Genomic DNA, 22,232 nt, shown 5'->3' with positions numbered 1-22,232 from the left:
AGATGTTTCACCTCGCAGAGTGCAGCTGATGGGATCGATGCGACGAGTGTGTATACATGCAGCGGGTAAAAAAAGGCCGTTGTTTCTGCTGAGTGTCGGAACATGATATTAGGAACTATTCTGCCACAAATAAAATACATGAGTCAGCAAATCTGGACGTGACATGGAGACAGACAGAGACAGAGGAGAAGGTGAGCGAGGATGGAGTGGAAGTGAACTGTAGAGGGTTTCATCTGCACGACTAAAGGTCAGCGTGTGGAGGACGAGTGCAAGTGTGTAGCAAAAAACAACACAAATCCTACTGTGAATGTGGGATTCTAGTCAGACTGGAGGCTACTCATTATCGGAGAACTGATCATTTATACATGAGCTATATTTATTATGGATTCAACAAGACATGTTACACTTTTAAGCACAATTTAACAAAGTTCACATCAGTGCTCGTTTTCATTTCTTCAACATTATTGGAATACCCCTTCTTTAGTGCAGTTTAATTGTATTTGCTACAAATATAGAGATGAATAAAATCAACATTGAAAAAGTAGTACACTATATGGACAAAAGTATTGGGACACATTGAATTTAGGCATCTAACAAGGGTCTGGGATACAAAACAATAATGACAAATGTCATAATAGAGTTTTATATTGGGATAAATATCATTGCATTGGTTGGTTTTGTTTATACTGTTTTGTTTCAGATATGGTTTTTACTGAATTTCTCTCTGCATTGATTTAGTTTTGTTTTTTTTATGCACGGCTATGATTTTAAACATTCTACCTCTACATTTCTAAAATATTTTTCATGCTCTGACTGTAAATAATAATTTTCTACCACAAATAACCATCTACTCCCAATAAACTGTAAGGGAATATTGATGCTTATATCACAAATCAGCCTGAACAGGATATCTTACAGCTGTAGCCATGTGTCCCAATACTTTTGTCCATATAGTGTAGCTCTAAAAAGGCATAGTGGTTATGTAAACTTAGATCAATTAGCCCATATTTGGTGTCTGTCCACAACAGGGGTGTCAAACATACAGCCCGTAGGCCAAAACCGGCCCGCAAAAGTGTCCAATCCGGCCCATGGGATGAATTTATAAAATGAAAAAATTACTGAAGATATTAACAATCAATCCTTTTAGTTCAGAGGCCACATAAAGCCTTATTTTGATCACATAATAACCTATAAATAATGACAACTCAATTTTTTTCCCCACTTTGTTTCAGTGTAAAAAAAATAAAATTACATGAAATTGTTTACATTTATAAACTATCCTTTCAAAAAATATGTGAATAACTTGAACAAACATGAACAACCTGAAATGTCTTAACAGAATTATGTGCAATTTTAACAATAGTCTGGCTGTTAGTAAGTGTATTGTTGTATTTGTAGATCCACTGTGATCTGTAAGTTGTAATAAACACATAAATGATAAACTGAGGCAGAATATTGTTAAAATTACACTCATGGTTCATGTTATTCACATTTTTTAAAAGGTAGTTTGTAGATATAAATATTTTTATCATGTAATTTTACTTTTTACACACTAAAACATAGACAAAAGTCATTGGAGTTGACATTATCCGTAGTTTATTAAGTTATTATTTTGCTGGTTTGGCTCACTTTAGATCATTCTGGTTCGTATGTGACCCCTGAACTAAAATAACTTTGCCACCCCTGATCTAAAACGAGCGCACACCAGTCTGATAAAATACTGGTGGATCTGAGCAGGATATCCGCTGTCCACTACACAGACACTCCAATGATGTGTTTGTTGCAAAACAAATCATACAGAGGCAAATGCTGACGCGTCTGTGATGTGACATTGACTGTGACTCAGCTGTTCGTCAACGCTGGGTCTGATCAGATAAACTCAGATGCACCAACGCTTCATCAGGCTGGTGAACGGAGTCACCTTCCCCACGCGACTGCTGACTGATGAGAAATAAAAACCTGCTGTTGGACTTCACAGGAAGTTATTTATGGAACCTGCACAGTCTCGTTAACGCACATTTTAACAAACTGTTAAGCATATGGCATCTGGTATCAGTAACTGAGATCTCATTGTTTTCTGAAATGTCTTTTTTTGTTTTAAACACTCTTCTTCACACTTAGAATTTTGTGCATAATTAACTGAAGTTGTTGAATTTTCAGTAAGTCATTCATTATAAAGTACAGAGGCACTTGTGTGTATTTGTCCCAAACAGAGGAAAAAAAAAAATAGTGCTGTAGAAATGTCGCCCTCTGCTGGTAATTCCCCAACACACACACGCACACACGCACACACACACACGCACACACACACACACACGCACACACACACACGCACACACACACACACATCATTAACCCTATTTACACATGACTAGTTTTATCTGTGGACCTCAGGTAACACTGGTCTACAAGTAAAAAGCCTCCAGAATAAATGTAGTGAAGCTTTACCAAATTTGAGTCACTAATAAAGAAAAATTAAGTCAAAAATGCTGGTTGGCTGTAGTTTCCAAGATACAGTTAAGGGTCAAAATGTGAAATTTGTGAGAATTAATGAGAGAACGCGTTTGTCTCAGAGTTTCCAGATCTACTTCAACTCTACTCGACTTCTTTTTTTACTGGAACATTTATAAATCTATTGTATAAATGGACATAAACCAATAAGTGAAATGACAATCATATCGTCGCTGTCGGGTGGAAACCTCTTATGTCCAAACTGGTTATTTTTCAGGAAACTGGAAAAATTATGTATATTCTAAATAAAGGAATGGAGTTAAGACATGTAGTCACAAGCCATTTTCAACACTTTTCATTGGTGAAATATTTCTAAAACTGTCAGGACATTATGAAGACTGACCAATAGAAAAGAAAAAAAAAAAAAAGACCAAAAATGGATTTATGTTTATGTTTATGTTTATGTTTACGCATTTGGCAGACGCTTTTTTCCAAAGCGACTTACAGGGGAAAACCAATTAAATCACTCAATCAATCAAATTTTATTTATATAGCGCCAGATCACAAGAAAGTTATCTCTTGACATTTTATATATAGAGTTGGTCAAAACCAGACTCTAAGCCAATTTACAGAAACCCAACAGAATCCTCCAGGAGCAAACACTTGTGACTGGTGACAGTGGCGAGGAAAAACTTCCCTTTAACAGGCAGAAACCTCGAGCAGACCCAGACTCCTGGAGGATGGCCGTCTGCCTTGACCAGTTGGGGTTAAAGAGAGAGAGTAGAGAAGGGGAAAAAGAGAGAGCGATAGAGATAGGGACTGGGGGAGAGGGGGAGAAGGGGGGAGTAGGGGGAGACACATGGAGGCGGTTGAGGATAAGTGAGTGGTGATGATGAGGGCAGGGAAGAGGCCGGACCACCGCAGCAGCTCCAGAGATAATCGTGAAAGAATCTGTGATAATCCTGGGAAAAACCTTATTAGAATATTTAAAATGGAATGTTTGAAAGTGCTAGGATAGGAGGTGCTCTCGGAAGAGCTGGGTCTTCAGGAGCTTCTTGAAGATAGGCAGGGATGACTCTGTTCTTGTAGCACTTGGTAGAGCGTTCCACCAACGTGGAACGACCCATGAAAAGAGCCTGGATTGTCTTGTACAAGGTCTGGGGACCACCAGACTACGTTCCCCAGACGAGCGGAGTGGTCGTGGGGCGACATAAGCTTTTATTAGTGCACCTAAGTAGACAGGAGCAGACCCACGGAGAATTTTGTAGGCTAGGATTAAAGATTTGAATTTGATGCGGGCAGCTATGGGTAGCCAGTGTAACTCAATGAGTAAGGGGGTGACATGTGCCCTTTTAGGCTGATTGAAGACCAGACGCGCTGCTGCATTCTGGACCATCTGTAGTGGTTTGACAACACAAGCTGGGAGGCCCGTTAGAAGAGCATTGCAGTAGTCAAGACGGGAGATAACCATAGTCTGCACCAGGAGCTGGGTGGCCTGTTCGGTTAGGTATGGCCTGATCTTTCTTAGGTTGAACAGAGTGAAACGGCATGATCGGGTGACAGAGGCAACGTGATCCGTGAAGGTCAACTGATTATCAATCATGACTCCCAAGTTACGTACTACACTGGTAGGAGCCAGAGGTATGGAGTCAATAGTGATGGAGATGTCCAGCTGTATGGTTGGCTTAGCTGGGAAGACCAGCAGTTCAGTTTTGGACAGGTTCAGCTGAAGGTGATGGGCTTTCATCCATGCAGATATGTCAGAGAGACAATCTGAGATCCGCACTGAGACTGTGGAGTCATCAGGTGGGAATGACAGATAGAGCTGGGTATCATCAGCATAGCAATGATATGAGAAGCCGTGTGAGTGGATGATCTGACCGAGTGAGGTGGTGTATATGGCAAAAAGGAGGGGGCCCAACACAGAGCCTTGGGGGACCCCCGTGGTGAGGCGGTGAACTGCTGATGTGTGCCCTAGCCAGGACACACTGAAGGACCGACCAGTAAGGTAAGATTGAAACCAGGAGTGTGCGTGGCCTGTGATGCCCATGTTCCAGAGTATGGATAACAGGATATCATGATTGACAGTGTCAAATGCTGCTGATAAGTCCAGTAGAATGAGTACTGAAGACTTGGCTGCTGCTCTAGCCTCTTTCAAGGCTTCTGTCACAGACAACAGAGCCGTTTCAGTGGAGTGGCCGATTTTGAAGCCAGATTGGTTGATGTCCAGGAGGTTATTTTGGGAGAGGAATTCTGTGACCTGTTTGAAAACAGCCCTTTCGATGATCTTAGAAAGGTATGGGAGGAGTGAGACTGGTCGATAATTCTCCACTTGAGTGGGGGTGAGGGAAGGTTTTTTGAGTAGTGGTGTCACCTGCGCTTGTTTAAATACTGTAGGAAATGTTCCTGAAGTCAGTGAAGCATTAATCACATGTGTGATTGGTGCTGTGATAGTAGGGGCAACAGACTGTAAGAGGTTGGATGGAATAGGGTCCAACAAGCATGTTGTAGGACGGCTAGAGGAAAGGAGTTTAGACACCTCGTTCTCTGTGAGGGGAGTAAATGAGGGGAATGACGCAGTTGGGCTTTTATCAGTTGAGTTAGTAGTAGCCATAGTCAGGGGAGAGGAAGCAGTGTGTGATGATGATGATGTTGAAGAAGGAGGCGTGCAGTCTATGGGTGGATCAGTGAACTGACTGCTGATAGTAGACACTTTATTTGTGAAAAATGAAGCAAAATTGTCTGCTGTCAGATTAGTAGTGGGCGGTGGAGGTGGAGGGTTGAGTAGTGTTTTAAAGGTTGAGAATAGTTTCTTGGTGTCGGTGGCAGAATGAATTTTGTTATTATAGTAAGCCTTCTTCGCAGCAGTGACACTGGATGAGAAGGATACCAATAGTGACTGGAATGTGATCAGGTCAGAAGAGCTTTTTGTTTTGTGCCATTTTCTCTCTGCGGCTCTGAGGTTGGTACGCAGCGACCGGAGGTTATCACTGAGCCATGGGTGGGACTGGGAGGATCGAGCGGGTCTAGTAGATAGAGGGCACAGATTATCCAGACAGGAGCTAAGTGTAGAGCACAGAGACTCAGTGGCATCGTTAACCTCTAAGGAGGAAAAAGTGCTGGGGGGAGGGAGAGCGGAGGCTACGACAGTGGAGAAGTGGGTGGGGGACAAATTGCGGAGGTTGCGGCGGAAAGAGACCATGGGGGAGGGAGCAGAGTGTTTTTCAGGGAGAGACACACTGAACTGAATGAAATAGTGGTCAGACAGGTGTAAAGGTGTGACTGTGAGGGCATCTGTGATGCAGTTTCGGGTGAAAATGAGATCGAGCTCTTTACCAGCTTTGTGGGTTGGAGGACTGCAAACCCGCTGTAGCTCAAAAGAGAGTATTAGTGACATGAAATCTGAGAAGCTGGGATTGTCTAAGTGGATGTTCATGTCACCGAGGACTAGCATGGGGCAGTCATGCTCTGGGATGGAGGAAAGCAGAGTGTCAAGCTCATCAGGAAAATCACCCAGTTGCCCTGGTGGACGATAAATGACAATTATGTAAAGTTTGACTGGTGCTGTCACTAGGATGGCATGGTATTCAAAGGAGTTGTATTTGACTGAAGGTAGGAGTTGATTGTGTTTCCATTTGTTGGAAATTAACAGACCCACACCACCTCCTCGTCCAGATGGACGAGAGGTATGAGAGAATGTGTGGCTGATAGAAAGTGCGGCTGGGGTTGCATTGTTTTCAGGCGTAATCCAGGTTTCAGTGAGAGCCAGGATGTCCAGTGTGTGATGGTTGGCATAGGCAGCAATAAAATCTGCTTTGTTCACTGCAGATTGGCAATTCCATAACCCTATAGAGAAGGACGCACCAATGACTGCGGTGTATATTAATGGGCGGAGATTGGTGATATTACGATGCCTTTTAGCAGTGTGAAACCCCATACGTGAACTGAAAATAACAGGAATAGGATGGTGACCAGTAGAGAGATTGTTCCTCAAAGGTGAGCTGGTGTGAGTGAGGGGTGTAACTGTCATTAGTGAGGGGCTGGGAGAGGAGGAGAGATCAGTTGGGGTGGTATTCAGTCTGACTACAGACTGTACAGGAGACTCTGAACGTGGTGATGTTTGATGTGACCAGCAGGGGGAGCAGGTGACTGCAGCAGAAGACGGGGAGCGTAGTCACATAGGTGTGGGAGTGGTTTTAGTCTGGACAGCGTGTTGAATGTTTTGAGCCAGGACGCTGCTGCCTAGTGTAGAGGGGTGGACACCATCAGACTTGTAGAAGGAGGAGCGGTTCCAGAACAGATTAAAGTTATCAATAAAACTGAAGCCGTTCAGAGCAGAGGCGGACTGGAGCCAGGTGTTCAGGCTGAGGAGTCGGCTGAAACGGCCCACACCACGGGCAAAGGAGGGGAGTGGCCCGGAAATGAAAACAGCCTTCCCGGATCCTTTCAGTTTATCAAAGAGGTTTTTAAAATGAACCTTCGTCACTTCGGACTGTTGAAGAGAAGTGTCATTGAAGCCCACGTGAACTATGATCCGGGTAACGGTGGACGGCAGTGAGAGCAGCAGCTGAGGGAGTTCATGGAGGATGGAGGTGACGGTGGAACCAGGAAAACACCTGGTTATGGCGTTAAAGAAACGGACGTGACGGATGATGGAGTCCCCGAGGATAGCGGTGGTCGGAGGGAAAAGTGGTCGAGGAGACAGTGTTGAAGGTGAAGGGTTCCTGGTCTCTCTAGGTGGACATTCCACGGGTGGACCGTCGGAGTGACGGCGGACGGCCTCTCGGAGGAGGCGGCGCCGGGCAGAGGAGCGGACCGAGGAGCGGGGACCCTTGTTCGACGGCTTCACAGGAGGACCGGCTTTAGGACCGTCGCCGGTAATCAGCTCGGTGGCAGCCACGGAGTCAGCAGGAGCCGGTTCCGGGACAGAGCCAGGTGGGATGGGGGGCACACCAGCCGCGGGGGGAGGAGCCGGAGCGTCCTCCACGGACAGGACGCCGAAGCGGTTTGATGTGCTGATGGTCGGCGGTGGTGAGTCTTTGCTGGTGTTCTTTTTGCGGCCACGAATCACCACTTCAGACCAGGGTGTAGAACACGGGGGGCGAGAACAGGCAGAGGAAGGATCCCATAACACCGTATCATCACAGGAGGCTTTGGGCTTCTCTGCGCTTTTCAGGAACAGACTGGACAGTGTGGGAAGGCGGCTGGAGAAACCACAGAGCTGGGCATTTTTCTCCTCGAGTTCTGCGGAGAGGCGCAGTATTTCCTCTTTGAGATCCGCGATAGTTTGGTAAGCCTTTACCAGGGTTTTGTTGGCTTCGACAAGAGGACTATCTCCGGCTGATGAGGATGACGCCATGGTGGAAACAGCGAGATACCGGGCAGAGCGCGGGAAGCGATGGGTGACAACCAGAGGTAAGGATCCACTGACAATACTGACCTGCCCTGATGAAGGTTTGGATTGATGGCGTCAAGTTAAAAAGACACGGTTAAGAGGTTAGGTTCAAGTGAGTAAGCGTTGAAAGGCAAGAAATAAGTAGTTAAAAGGCTGGATTTCTAGGAGTAGATCCGCCGGCGGTTTGACAGACGCCACGCATGCGCCTGAAGGTGTGAATTTGGGAGTGAATAGTGGTAACTACGGAGCCTCTGAATGTCCAAATGGGTCATATCTGATGACCATGAAAAGATTTACGAGGTTTCCGTCTGACAGCGACATTGATATACATTGAAAACATCAGTTAACCAGCAGTTTGTCATTTGTTTTCCAGTTTGTCCCATTAAAGTAAATAAGGTTTAGTACATTTAATCTCTGAGGCAGATCATTTGTAAAAAAAAAACAAAAAAAAACAAAACTGTAGACTAGTGTAATGTGTAATAACTGCAGAGGTCATCTACAGTCACGGAAAAAAATTATTAGACCATCGTAAGTCATTGAAAACACTGGTTATGCAATCCAGTTCTAACTCCTGTGTGTATCATGTGACTAAAACAGACAGAAAAGAAAACATGGAATGCCTAAAAGCACTGTTTTTGTCAGTACAATGCCATAGATATTGATGGAAGAACTGTAGTGATTTTGGTTTTTATCAAGAAAACCATGGAAAATGGATAGATATCAGCTCTGAGATTAAACTCTTATGAGCTATTTTTGTTGTTATCATTATATTTGTCCAAACAAATGTATCTATAGTTGTAGCACGCATTGAAATGAACAAGAAATTGAAGAAAACAAGGGGTGGTCTAAAAAAATTTTTCCATGACTATGATTTTAATCCAATATAAATCAGCCTGGTCTGTAATTTATCAAGTAAAAATCCCATTATAAATTAGGATATTTCCCCAAACACAGACATTCGGTAATATTATTAGTCCTTTGCAAATCCACTTCTTTTTTAATTTGGTGGGATTTGGGATGTTTTTTTGTTTCCTATGTGTATTTATTCAGCCCATTTCTAGGTCAAAGATGATGAATGCTGCACTGATGATGACAAAAGGAAATCCAAGAGGCTCATGTTCTGGTATTACATAAATACGCACTGAAAGAGTAAACAAACAGCGACATCTGAAAAGACGGAGGGATGACACGATGACAGCTACAGTGGGAATATTTTTCTGTCTTTCGCCAGTTCTCTGTAAGAGGAAAATCTACCTTTGACATCATAAATGTGGAATAATGTCAGTAAATTCTAATAAAAAACAGACTTTGCTCATCTTATCTGAACACAAACATGGGGGGTTCATTTCCAAACCACCAGAGGTCCACAGGGTAAAACTAGTCTTGTGTAAATAGAGCTTTCGAGTCCATCCTGTTCTCAGTTTTTCAATGAGCCTATCATTCAGTAACGTCTTATTAACAGTAAATATGACTAGTTATTGTGACTTGAAGCTTCATTCATATGATCCTGTTAGTGTTTCTGCCATTACACACTCATAAAGGCTGCTAATCTGTGTGAATCTCCGTTAATCGAGTAAAAATCCCTTTGTGTTACTGTGTCATTCTGTGTGCGACCTTTGACCCGTCTACTCCGGCTGCTTCTTGAGGATCCAGACCTCGTTGCGGCGGTTCATCAGTTTGAAGGGGCTGTCGTAACCTGCCACGTAGTACGGCTGGTCCACGTATTCCACTCCATCGCGCTTCAGACTCTCCAGGAGCTTCTGAAGCTCGTCGCGCTTCAACTGCTCATTGGAAAAACCTCCATAGGTCCTGAGAGGAGAAGGGACGCATTAGATGAAGGATGTTCAAGTTTATAGTTGAAGTTTTTAGCTCAACAGTCTGGTTTGCTATTGTATGATAAGTTTATTTATCTGTTTATTTATTTTTCTCTTTCTTTCCAGCTTTTCTCCTCCTGTTTTATATCTTATTCTAGGAAATGTTATTGTATTTTTAGAATGTAAGCCCCTTTTTAGCTTTCTGGCCGACAGGCTGTAAACTATTGTCGTCATGTGGCGTCTGTCGGCGTCGTCTGTCGGCCGTTACAAAAATTTCAATCGTCTTCTTCTCCGAAACTACAATTCCGATTGACTTCAAACTTGGTATACAGCTTCTTTATGATGATGTCAACAAAAGTTAGCGAAATTATTTGGATCCAAATCTGATTCTGGATTTGGTGCCACTTTGAAAAATGTCCCCATTATAAGAGATAGGAAGTGGATCGATGCAATAACTCAGTAAATATAAATGATATCCAGTGTAAATTTCTACAGTCCAGCCCTGATGGGGAGATGACCAAAACATAATGGCCACATGCTGATCAGGATCTTCTTCTGGATCCGGGAACTTACGGAAAATTTAACATGGGCTCTTATGGGGAAAAAATTTCAGTCGTCTTCTTCTCCCAAACTACAGTTCTGATTGACTTCAAACTTGGTTTCAAACTTGGTCATTTTAAAAATGTGAATAACATGTACAACTATGAGTGCAATTTTAACAATATTCTGTCTCAGTTTATTATTATTATTGCAAATTTTGCTTCCCCACCCTGTATTTCCTTGCTGTATCTGAAGAAAAGAGAATGAGGAATAAATATATATGATCATTTCAACCCTCTCAACAGGGTTAGAAGTGACCTAAGACCTTTCCACAGTACTATATATATGTTGGTTTAATTCCTATTGCTGTTGCATTAGTGTGTTGAGCTCAATTCAAATTTATTTTAACAGGATCAAAAGCCTATTTGTTTTTTTGCTATTGACTGCCATTAATATTTTCTCCGATGTCAGGTCTTTTTATCATTATTCTCTTAGTACCCGAATTGTTATGCAGAGCCCTGTTTGATATATTTACTATTAAAATACTATTATTACATCCTCTCAGCTGCTTGAATTAGATTTTAACACATTTTCGATCTGAATAACAGTCGTCCCTCACCTGACATAAGCCGTGAACTCTTTGCGCTGCTCTATGAAGACGTCCGGGTCGCTGGGCTGAGGTGGATTCTCCTGATGCTCCTCTGGGATGTAGAAGGACACGGTGAACTGAGATTCACATGCAGGTCCAGCTCCAGGTTCCACGAAGCCTGTCACCGGGGCCGTCATCTCCACTTTCACATCTGACAAACATTACCAGGATTTGTCCACATTTTCAAGGTCAAATTCAAGCACTTTAAGGTTCATTTTCACATTTTCCAGCACAACACACTATCACTGGGGTAAAATTCCATTGTTGGTATGGAATTGAAATATGTTGAAATATATTGTACTATATGTTATGCAGACTATCATTTAGATAGTTATTATGTGTAATATACATCAGTTTTCCTAATCTGTTTTCTATCTGTTAATAAGCAGATGTAACTTTATCATTAAGGAGGCAAAAGTAATGTGTTATGTTGTATAAATGTGAGGTGGGGGTGGGATTTAATATGTTTTCTTCTTCCCACTCCTTTTTGTGCATTATTTTGTTATTACTAATGCACATGGCAATTGCTATATTGTCTTGATCACCTCTATTTATTAGTGTATTTGCTCTGCTATTAGTTCCTTGTACACCTAAAATGTTTTGATTTTTTCTTTTACTCAAAACAAATAAATGAATGAAACTACATATCTTCAGGAATACATATACTCCTGATTATTTATGTCCCTCTTTATTACAATGATGTACACCGTTTTATGCTAGAAACATCTAAAACAAGTGGTGCCAGGCACAACAAACCCCACCCCTCGAACGTATTGTAGTTTATTTTGGCATAGATCCAGCTGATATCGACATGTCTATGCGTGTGCTGATATCATCATGGACAAATTTCAGCCATTAAAAGTAAATGGGGGGGAAAAAAAAAAAAAAGATTTTAAAAATTCATAAAAATTTTTTACTTTGACCCTCTTTTTCCAAAATATAATCACATCTATTCTGGGTCACTGGAAATCTATAAACCTGATTTGGTATGAATTCAACCAATAGTTTTGCTGCTAGAGTGTTAAAGAAACAAACCAAAAACAATACCCCTTGCCTCCTCTTTGAGGGCAGGGTAATTACGTTTTATAATAGCAAAAAGTTTAGAAATTAAAGGAGAACACAAACTTCTATCCAAAAAAAGTGAAGCCACTTGGCGTTCTTCAGACATGCGACTCAAAGATTAAGATAAAAATGTACCTGGAGTGCATCATTTTGGGATAATGTATATTCAACAACTGTTAAAATATTGGGTTATGCAATCCCTAAAACATGTTTGGTGATGTATTTCAGATGTATTATTGGTAATAATGTAAGACAAAATGATAATTTGTTTAAAATTCTATTAGCAGCCTGTAAAAAGGCTATTAGCAAAAAATGGTGCAGATTAGAACCACCTACAACTAACGACTGGCTACAAATTGTGAATGGAATATTTGAGATGGAGATTCTGACCCTTAGATTTTGGACTGAAGAGGAGCAGTGTCATGATAAATGGAAGAAATGGACAATTTTCATTTTAATGTCACATTACTAAAACCAACTGTTTGTCACAAAGTTTTTTTTATGGTCAGTGTATCCCAAATGTCCCTTATGTTTGTTTTGCACTTAAATCAAACAATAAAAATAAAGTTTAAAAAAAAAAAAGGTACCTAGAGTCGACCTGAGAACATCCAGTAATTTTCTTTTTTGACAAAGTTTTATTTTTCTAAATGTATCACCTCTCTGTAAATAGCTTTGGCTTAGCATCTAACCTTGCAGAGTTAATTTTAAAAAATAAATAAATAAATCACAGCATTATAATTGTAACCACTAAAACTGAAATTCAAACACTTTTCAGACCTTGAAAACACAACACTGAACCCTGCAATACACTCATAAACCTTCACGTGCAACAGGTTTGGAAAGTAAATACAAGCACGAGGGGAAAAAATATATCAAAGTGAGGATGCTGGCAGGTAATGTGAGATGTAATCATTTTTTGTTTAGTGCACAAGTATCAATTTTTTTTTCAACAAGCACTCATTTGCCAGCTGGTGAATCCAAACATAATGATATCTGCACAGATGGTGCGCATATTGAACAACGGTGGCCAGATGTAGAGGATTAAACACCAAGTTTACAGATCACACTCCTCACACTGCAGAGCTCAGTAGTTCAACGGCGCAAACAATATATATTCTCATAAATAATGCCTGTGTAAACTGCTGAGTAAGACCGAGGCAGTGGTGTTGTTACAAACTGCTGAGCACGAACAAAAGTGGAACTTCTCTTGCATTTATGCATTCACCCTCCCTCCTTCCCTTCAAACTTAACTTATCCATGACTTCATTCTGGAACATTTTCTGCTTGGCCAATGGCGATTAATTAAGTTTTAGTCCAACAAAATCATCACCACAAGACAAAGCTTCAAAACACTTCATCAACACACTGGCGCACAAAATATGGATTAGTATAAGCTCACAGACATAATTAGAGAAAGCTGCAGATGCATGTTGTATTTTAGAAATCAATGGTGGGAAAAGAAATGGGAAGCACAAAAATACTAATAGCACACAGTGACAACACTTCAGTACAAGTACAGTTTATGCAGTTGGAAATAGTAGTGCAGTAAAATGTATAACAAGTATGGAAGGTAAATAGAATCACTGGGCTGTAAAATGACCCCGTCAGTGTTTTATTATGGGTCAAAACACAGTAATGTCCCATCAGAGAGCGAACGTTAATTGATTGCCATTCCAACATTTATTTCAATATAAAGTAAATCCTTGTTTTGGATAATCCCTTATGGTCCAACTACAGGGTGGGGAAGCAAAATTTACAGTATTTTGAGGCAGGGATTGAAAGACAGTGTATGACCAATTAGTTTATTGAAAGTCAAGAGAATTTATTTGCCACAAGAAAATGTACATAATAGAAAATGTTTTTATTCTATGTGTCCTCCTTCTTTCTCAATAACTGCCTTCACACACTTCCTGAAACTTGCGCAAGTGTTCCTCAAATATTCGGGTGACAACTTCTCCCATTCTTCTTTAATAGTATCTTCCAGACTTTCTGGTAATAGTTTTGCTCATAGTCATTCTCTTCTTTCCATTCTAAACAGTCTTTATGGACACTCCAACTATTTTTGAAATCTCCTTTGGTGTGACGAGTGCATTCAGCAAATCACACACTCTTTGACGTTTGCTTTCCTGATTACTCATATGGCCAAAAGTTTCTGAAAAGGTATGGATAATAGTGTTAGGTATGATTATGACATCAATATATGTTTGGTTTCAAAACAACTGACGTAGTGCCTGCTGAGAAAAAACAACTAAATGTTCATTGTAAATTTTGCTTCCCCACCCTGTAAAGCAAAAATGAATTTAAAAGTAAAAACTACCAACACTAACAACACTAATCTGTCAAATTGTCTCTAAAATGACCCATCAGAGAGATTTCGAACATCATATTTTGACCCTTACACAGTACTGTACAAAAGTCCTAGACCACAGGAGTCAAACATGCGGCTCGGGGCTAAAACCAGCCTGCCAAAAGGTCCAATCAGGCCCCAGGGGCAAATTTATGAAATGCAAAAATTACACTGAAGAAATTAATAATCAAGTATGTTCTAATAATTTTAGGTCAGTTTATTCTAAAGTGGGTCAGACCAGTAAAATACTACTATAATACCATATAAATAATGAAAACCACAAATTTTCCTCTTTTTTTTAGTGTAAAAAAAAAAAAAAAAAAAAAAGAGTAAAATACAAAAATTGTTTACATTTAAAGACTAGCCTTTTACAAAAATGTGAATGACCTGAACAAATATGAACAATCGGAAATGTCATAACCTCTTTAGCCCTATCAGCCCACCCGCGGCCGAAAAAATTATATTAATATTCATCTACTATAAAAATATAATAAATCAGGACAATGGATGTTTTTTTTCAACTTTTGCTCAAAGTTTAGACCCTAATGTTAATAAAAGTACATCAAAAGTGTATCGGAGTGCAAACTTTAATGTTCAAACATGATTTTTAATCTTTGTGGGGTGAAATATATGCTATTAAAAATCTCCGACACGCACAATTAATTTATGCATATCATCGTCAATCCAGCTGAAAAAAAACAGACGAGGATAAAAAATTCTAATTTCTCTTTTAGTTTGTTACAGTTTACTCAGGCATAGTAATAGATACAATATTTTAGACAATGGGAATAGATTCTGTGAGGTCTGTAAATGTCCATAGACACCAAGAACATCCATATGAACCTTATTATTGTGAAATAATTCTTCATTTACTTTGGGTATGTCTGTTTAGGTGTTTTTCCCCTGAAAATATGGTCAGGGTTAAACAGGTTAAGACAAGTATGTGGAATTTTACCAATATTCTGCCTGTTATTAAATGTTTTGTGTATTTGTGTGATGCATATGTATAAATGATAAACTGAGGTGTAATATTGTTAAAATTGCACTTATTTTTCTCAAGAATTTTCAAGTTGTTCACATTATGTTCAAAGTACAGTTCGTCGATGTAAACATTTTCTTCACGGAATTTTACTTATTTCACTCTAAAACATACAGAAAACTTAGGAGTTGACACTATAAGTTCTTATTCTATTATTTATATTATTTTACTGGTCCAGTCCATTTTATATCACATTAGGCTGCACGTGGCCCCTGAACTAAAATGAGTTTGACACCCCTGGACTAGACCAACAAAGTTCTAATGACTACTCATATGCATTTGTCTCTGTATTAAGATCCAATCTGATATATGTGAAGGGAGCGTGTGGGTTTGGAGAATGGAACAACACTTGGCAGATTTCAAAGACTTATTGTGTGTTCCAAAGTGCTGGGAGGTGGGAAGTTTCTGACATCCAACTCGGTAAAATGCATTGGAACGCCTGTCGAAGCTGGAGGTCCTAGTTGCAAAGTGGGGTCAGATCGAAGTACCCCGACCTCACCACGAACTACAATGTGACGTCAACACAGTGTGCAAGTTCGCAATGAAAAAAACTTCACAATGTATAATTAGTAGGGGTGTTAGAAAATATCGGCTCTGCAATAAATCGCAATATTTCATTTCACGATACTGTATCGATATAAAAAGTACTGTATCAATATTTTGTAGGCATTTACTCAAATGCAGATATGGCGGAGGTTCATTTTTGTTTTTTGGTTTTCTTTATTGTTTATATGGTATGTATTATTATTATTACTTAACACTGTTTTATTAAATACTTTTTACTGTCTGAGAGTGGCAGATGTTAGTTCCTTTGTTTGAATTGCACAAAATTAATATTATGATGTTAGTTATGAACTGATAGAATATGAACATTTGAGCTGGATCTTACACTGTAATGTCTACAGGGCAGGGAGGCAAAATTTACAATATTTTGAGGCAGGGATTGAAAGACAGTGTATGACCAGTTAGTTTATTGAAAGTCATGAGAATTTAAATCTTCAAATCATATTTTACTGCATTTCTAACGGTCTTGTTGTCTACCTCAAGTTCAATTGCCATTTTTCTCATGGATTTGGTTGGATCCTTTAGGATTTTGGATTTGAGAGCTTTAATAAAAGCTTTGGTACATTTTTTGTTGCTTCCTCCACTTCCAGACTTTCTCGTAATAGTTTTGCTCATAGTCATTCTCTTCTTTTCATTATAAACAGTCTTTATGGACACTCCAACTATTTTTGAAATCTCCTTTGGTGTGACGAGTGCATTCAGCAAATCACACACTCTTTGACGTTTGCTTTCCTGATTACTCATATGGGCAAAAGTTTCTGAAAAGGTATGGATAATAGTGTTAGGTATGATTATGACATCAATATATGTTTGGTTTCAAAACAATTGGCGTAGTGCCTGCTGAGAAGAAACAACTAAATGTTCATTGTAAATTTTGCTTCCCCACCCTGTATGTCTATAAAATATAATTTAAGTTTTTGAATAAATAAAATCAAACAAATAAAATGTGTTTAGTATATGTGCATATTTCTAGTGTAGTTCAATTCTTCCAGGAAAAATAAATAAATAAAAATATAAATAAATAAATAGCCTTTTTAACAGTATCATGATATATTGTGATATATCATATCGTGATTCTAGTCTTGTGATTTGTATCGTATCTCCAGATTCTTCCCAATACACACCCCTAATAATCAGCTCATCCTCATTGTTGTGTTTTTTTTTGTTTTTTTTTTTGTAGTTTTGTTTGTTTTGTTTTGTTTTCTTCTCTCTCTTCTGCCCAGTTTACTCAGTTCTGGTTTTAGTTATTGTCACCATTATAATTGTCTCTATGGTTGTTACTGTTTGTATTGTTGATACTTTCTTGTGAGAGTCTTCGCCACCTTCTTCTCTCTTGTTCTCTCCCCTTCTTCTACCCCCCCACCCCCACCCCCCCATGTCAGGTCCGGCATCGAAATGTGGTTCATCAAAACTCATAATAAACACAGTAGAATATTAAAGAGCACTTCATATACTTCATGAAGTTACCCTTGGCAAAGCAAATGTGTTCAGCACCAAAAGGAACCAGACTACCATTCTGCTGTTAGAACGCTGGACAAGACAAGTAGGAAAAAAAAAAAAAAAAAAAAAAAGTAGTGTGAGATACTCCCTGGTAAAATGTCCAAATAAAAGAGGATACACAAGCAAAGGTGTTAGAAAAATGGGCAATGATGACTGGGAGTACAGTTGGTGTCGGCTGCTGCCTTATCGGTACAGACAGCTGCCTGTCAGCCAGCTGAGCCCATAAAAAACAAAAAAGAGAAAATAAAAAAAAAAAAATAATAATAATAATCAGCTCATCCATCGTTTTGCCTCATCCATCTCATTTGCATACATGTGAACACTGTACCGTCGACAGTCAAAATGCCTCTTCAGTAAAAAACAAATAGGAGCTTAGATCTGCGCTCCTCCATATTTGTTTTTTATGTTCAACATGGATTGTCTGGAATGCTTTGAGGTGGACTGTGCTGTAGTTAACTCCAGGTGGGATATATTCTACCTCCCACCACTTTGGAACATGCCATTAAGAGTGATTCTTAATGGAATATATCACAAACACATGGGCTGAACAAAAACATTTTCCACCACTGTATAGTTCTTGTGTCCATGTACTTAGGTACATTGCACTAGTGTTAGAAATGAAACTCTAACTCACTGTTCTGATTTGTGCCACTGATGTACTTGAAAAGCCTGCGGAAGCCAGTATTCATGGCCTGGTCCATGTCCATCCCTTTCAGAGACGTGCTCACCCATTTAGTGGCGTGGTATGTACGGACCTCATAGTCTTGTCCCTGCAACACAAAAAACGTACACACAATTAGGGGTGTGAGAAAATATCAGTTCTGTAATACATCGCAATATTTAATTTCACAATACTGTATCAATATTAAAAAGTACTGTATCGATATTTTTGGGTATTTATTCAAATGCAAATATTGCGGAGGTTCATGTGTTTGTTTTTTTGTTCAAATTTTATTTATTATTGTTTAACACTGTTTTATTAAATAATGATTATTTGAAGCATCCTAAAAGTACTTTTTACTGTCTGAGAGGCAGATGTTAGTTCCTTTGTTGGGACTGCATAAAAATAATGTTATGATGTTAGGTACGAACAAATAGAATATGAACATTTGAACAGGATCTTAATCTGTAATGTCTGTAAAACATAATTTAATTTTTAACACCGGAAAATTTTGCGATACAGCATTAGTTCCTGCTCTGATCAAATAAAATAAATAAAATGTGTTTAGTATTTGTGCATATTTCTGATGTAATTCAATTCTTCCAGGAAACAAAAAAATGTGCCCTTTTAACAGTATCATGATATATCGTATCGTGATCCTAGTATTGTGATTTGTATTGTATCGTCAGATTCTTGCCAATACACACCCCTACTCACAATAGGGCTTACAATCATTTTTAATTATCCATAAGATGTCAAAATCAACACAGCACTAAACAATGGAAGACAGGAACAGGATGAACAGACTGATTAAAGAGGCTGGTTCAGTGGTTGACCTGAGCCTGGACTCGGTGGACCTGATTTTGGACAAAAGGATGAGGACCAAAATTCAAACTGTTCTGTCTTTAAAGGACTATTGGCTCCATAGTATCTTTAATGGACTTAAAAGCTCCTTTAGTGAGTGAATGGTGATGCCCTGGTGTTCTACTGAGCATCTTAGGAACTCTTTGGTTCTTGCTGCTGTGCATTTTTATGATGAGAACTTTATTTTACTTCATAAATAAAATATAATAGAAACAAAACTTTATTTTATTTATATTCGCCCACTAAAGAAGCTTTTAAGTCCATTAAAAGATACTATGGAGCCGATGGTCCTCATTTCTTTTTGTGTCTTGTTTATTTCTGGGGAGGTATTTATATAAGCCTTTTTTTGGCTTCTATCCTCTTCTGCAAAATGGTGTTACTTAATTTAAATTTTTTTTCTTGTTGTTTGTGATGCGCAAATAAATAAATACTAAAATTTGAAACTGCTATTGGGCTGTTGCACTGTTGTTATAAGGGTGTGTAACAGAGTCCATAATGATGAGGTGTTTTTGTACTGTGATGAGTGTTATGAGTCTATGGCATTTTAATGAATAAAGCTGTCTATCTATTAATAATAATAATAATAATAATAATAATAATAATAATGATAAGAGGAAGAAGAGGAAGGAGGAGGAGAAGAAGAAGAAAAAGGAGAAGAACGAGGAGGAAGAGAAGAAGAAGAAAAAGAAGAAAGAGGGGGAGAGGAAGAAGAAGAAAAAGAAGAAGGGGAGGAGGAGAAGAAAAAGAAGAAGAAAAAGGAGGAGGAAGAGGAGGGGAAAAAGAAGAAGAAAAGGAGGAGGAAGAGAAGGAGGAGAAGAAAAAAGAGAAGAAGGAGGAGGAGAGGAAGAAGGAGGAGGAGGAGAAGGAGAAGAAAAAGGAGAAGAAAGGACAAGAAAGAGAAAAAGGAGGAGGAGAAGAAAAGGAAGAAGAGAAGGAGGAGGAGAAGAAAGAGGAGGAGCAGAAGAAGAAGGGGGAGAAGAAAAAGAAGATGAAAAAGAAGAAGAAGTAGTTCTTAAGGTTCCAGACATCTTTATTAACCCTAGGGGACTATGTGATCTACAGTCAGCACAAGTACAAATAAGTGCCGACAACAACAATAACACCACAATTTACACATTCTAAAGTCTGACTTACAAACTGAATAGCGGCGAAATAAATAACTGTCTGAACCAGTTTGTTCTGCATCGTAGCTTTGTCAACTGTATCTGCATCCTGATGGTAGAAGACAAATTCACACCACATTTCACGGCTTGGATCAGCCTGAACTATTCAAGCCTTCATGTAAAAACAGCTACAGGTGAAGCTGATAGAACTGACACAAACAGGTGTGTTAGTCTGGACTGTGAATGCTGTGTGTGCACAGGCAGAGGCATCGTTAAGATTATGAACAACACCTGTGCTTTTCCTGCCACACAAGTCAAAACACCTTCAGAAAACCTCAACTGAACTGATAAATTTAGCTGATTAACAGTTTCATGAGTTTAGAAAAGTATGTTTTTGATCAACCTGCTGTTTCAGTTTAATGGTAAATAAGGGAAAATGTCCACAACAACATTACTATACAGTGGTTTCTCCTTGTGATAAATCCTGCCAAAGGTCTGATGGTGTTTTTTTTTTTTTTGTTTTTTTTTTTTTTTTACAAGTTAAGGGAAACATTTACCTGCTTCTCCTCTGCTGTAAACTTGGGATTCTGCAGTCCAGTTGAGAATAAAGCTTGTCCCACGGCCTTCAACATGATTGGTCCACAGGTGCTGGAACGAATCAGTAAACTGTTAATATTCCACCTCATGTAAAATATAATGATGTCCAGGTGTAAAAAGCTGCTGCATCAGGTCACATGACCTCAGTCGTTATGTATCTTGCACCTGTATTATAAAACAACTCTAAAATATCTAGTTTTTAACCTTTATAGCTGTCGAAATAGTACTTACGCATCCCCAAAAGAACGGTACTGTAATTAATTAAAGAAATGTTGTTTAACAGAGGAATAGTGAGATAATACCTGAAAGTGCTGGTCCGTATCTTCAGGGTGTGGAGCGCGTTTGTTTTCATAACTTCATAACTTCCGGCTTAACGCTGATTGGCTGACGAGTGGGATTTTCAAAATAAAAGTCGAAATCACTCATGTTGAGCAAATAAATAAGAAAAGTTCCATATCAACCAACAATTAAATTGGTTTAATGTATGGGAATGTCTTGAATATGAAAGTCTGAAAGAAAAAGGAGGGAAACTCAGCTGTACATTTTTTTTTTTTTTTTTTACTTCAATGAATGCGCTAATTCCTGCATATTTTGATAAGATTGATTAGAAAACAAATGACAAAAGTAGAGAAGAGTGCAAAAAAAAAAAAAAAAAAAAATTGGGCATTCAGACAAAAATATCATCGTCATGTAGTTTGTGTTTTATGGGGTTTTAGTGCTGAGTGTAGGGTGTCCAAACTTTTGCACAAGACACAGCTGCATATTTTTCTTTTTTTCTTAAAGTCCTTGTTCAGTTTATAAAATTAAAAGTAACTTTGCAATAATAATAATAATAATAATAATAATAATAATTATAATTATAATAATAATTTCAGTTTTAAAAAAAAAATCTATAAATTATGTAATTTTTTTCAAGGGGTGCCCAAAGGGTCGTCCACGCGGCAACGAGTTTGGGAGTATCCGAAAAAGTTTTGTTTTTTTATCTTATGGGCGTAAAACCACAAGTTTCTACACACCCTTTGGCCACTTCACTAACTCTCACCCGCCGCCACCTTCGTCTTGTGTTTATTAGCGTGTACAAATGTTACGCGCATGCTCAATGTCTTCTTCTTTGTTTTGGTGTATTTCTGTGGTAGCGTCACAGCGCCACTTATAGGCCTGGCATACAAACTACAGCGTTTCAATGGTTTTTATATGGAAACTCATCCCTATGGGCGATGGGCAATGTCAGTTACACGGAAAATAAATAGTTTTCATCTCTGTTTGGACAAATCTTAAGTGTTATTACATATAGGGTACATGTAGAGGTGTGTATATATCTGGAATCTGATTTTTTAATATATTCTAATGTGTAGTGTTTTAGCTCAGAGAAAAACATTTGTGTAAAATCCATTCTATCATAAACTATTGAATTTAATATTTTGAACCAATCCTATATCCTAAAAAACATAACCAACTACCACTTCTGACTTATTATTCTCCAAGCATTTTGCTGTTTAGATGAGTTATTTGTGAAACAAGACATGGAAATCAGTATATTCACAGGCCAATAAGGAAGATGGATAAACCTCTATATCCTCCTGAGACCCAGCAATCCATTTTTGGCCTCTGTAGTGGACAAGTTTCACAGTTTTACATTAAAATTA

General features: G+C 38.9%; 1 protein-coding gene across 1 annotated transcript; it reads right to left on the bottom strand.

Annotated features, from left to right (window-relative positions):
• Positions 1 to 8,616: 8,616 nt before the first annotated feature.
• Positions 8,617 to 21,010, bottom strand: hebp2 (heme binding protein 2). The gene is made up of 5 exons (XM_030128668.1): positions 20,889 to 21,010; positions 20,547 to 20,637; positions 17,996 to 18,131; positions 10,820 to 11,000; positions 8,617 to 9,655 (listed from the first exon to the last, which is right to left on the bottom strand). Exons 1-5 carry the CDS (start codon positions 20,936 to 20,938, stop codon positions 9,472 to 9,474), a joined length of 642 nt encoding a protein of 213 aa, XP_029984528.1. The 5' UTR covers positions 20,939 to 21,010; the 3' UTR covers positions 8,617 to 9,471.
• Positions 21,011 to 22,232: the final 1,222 nt, after the last annotated feature.

Source organism: Sphaeramia orbicularis, chromosome 24 (genome assembly GCF_902148855.1).
Source record: "Sphaeramia orbicularis chromosome 24, fSphaOr1.1, whole genome shotgun sequence".
In the NCBI taxonomy this organism is placed as follows: Eukaryota; Metazoa; Chordata; class Actinopteri; order Kurtiformes; family Apogonidae; genus Sphaeramia; species Sphaeramia orbicularis.
This window is presented reverse-complemented; position numbering and strand designations above follow the sequence as displayed.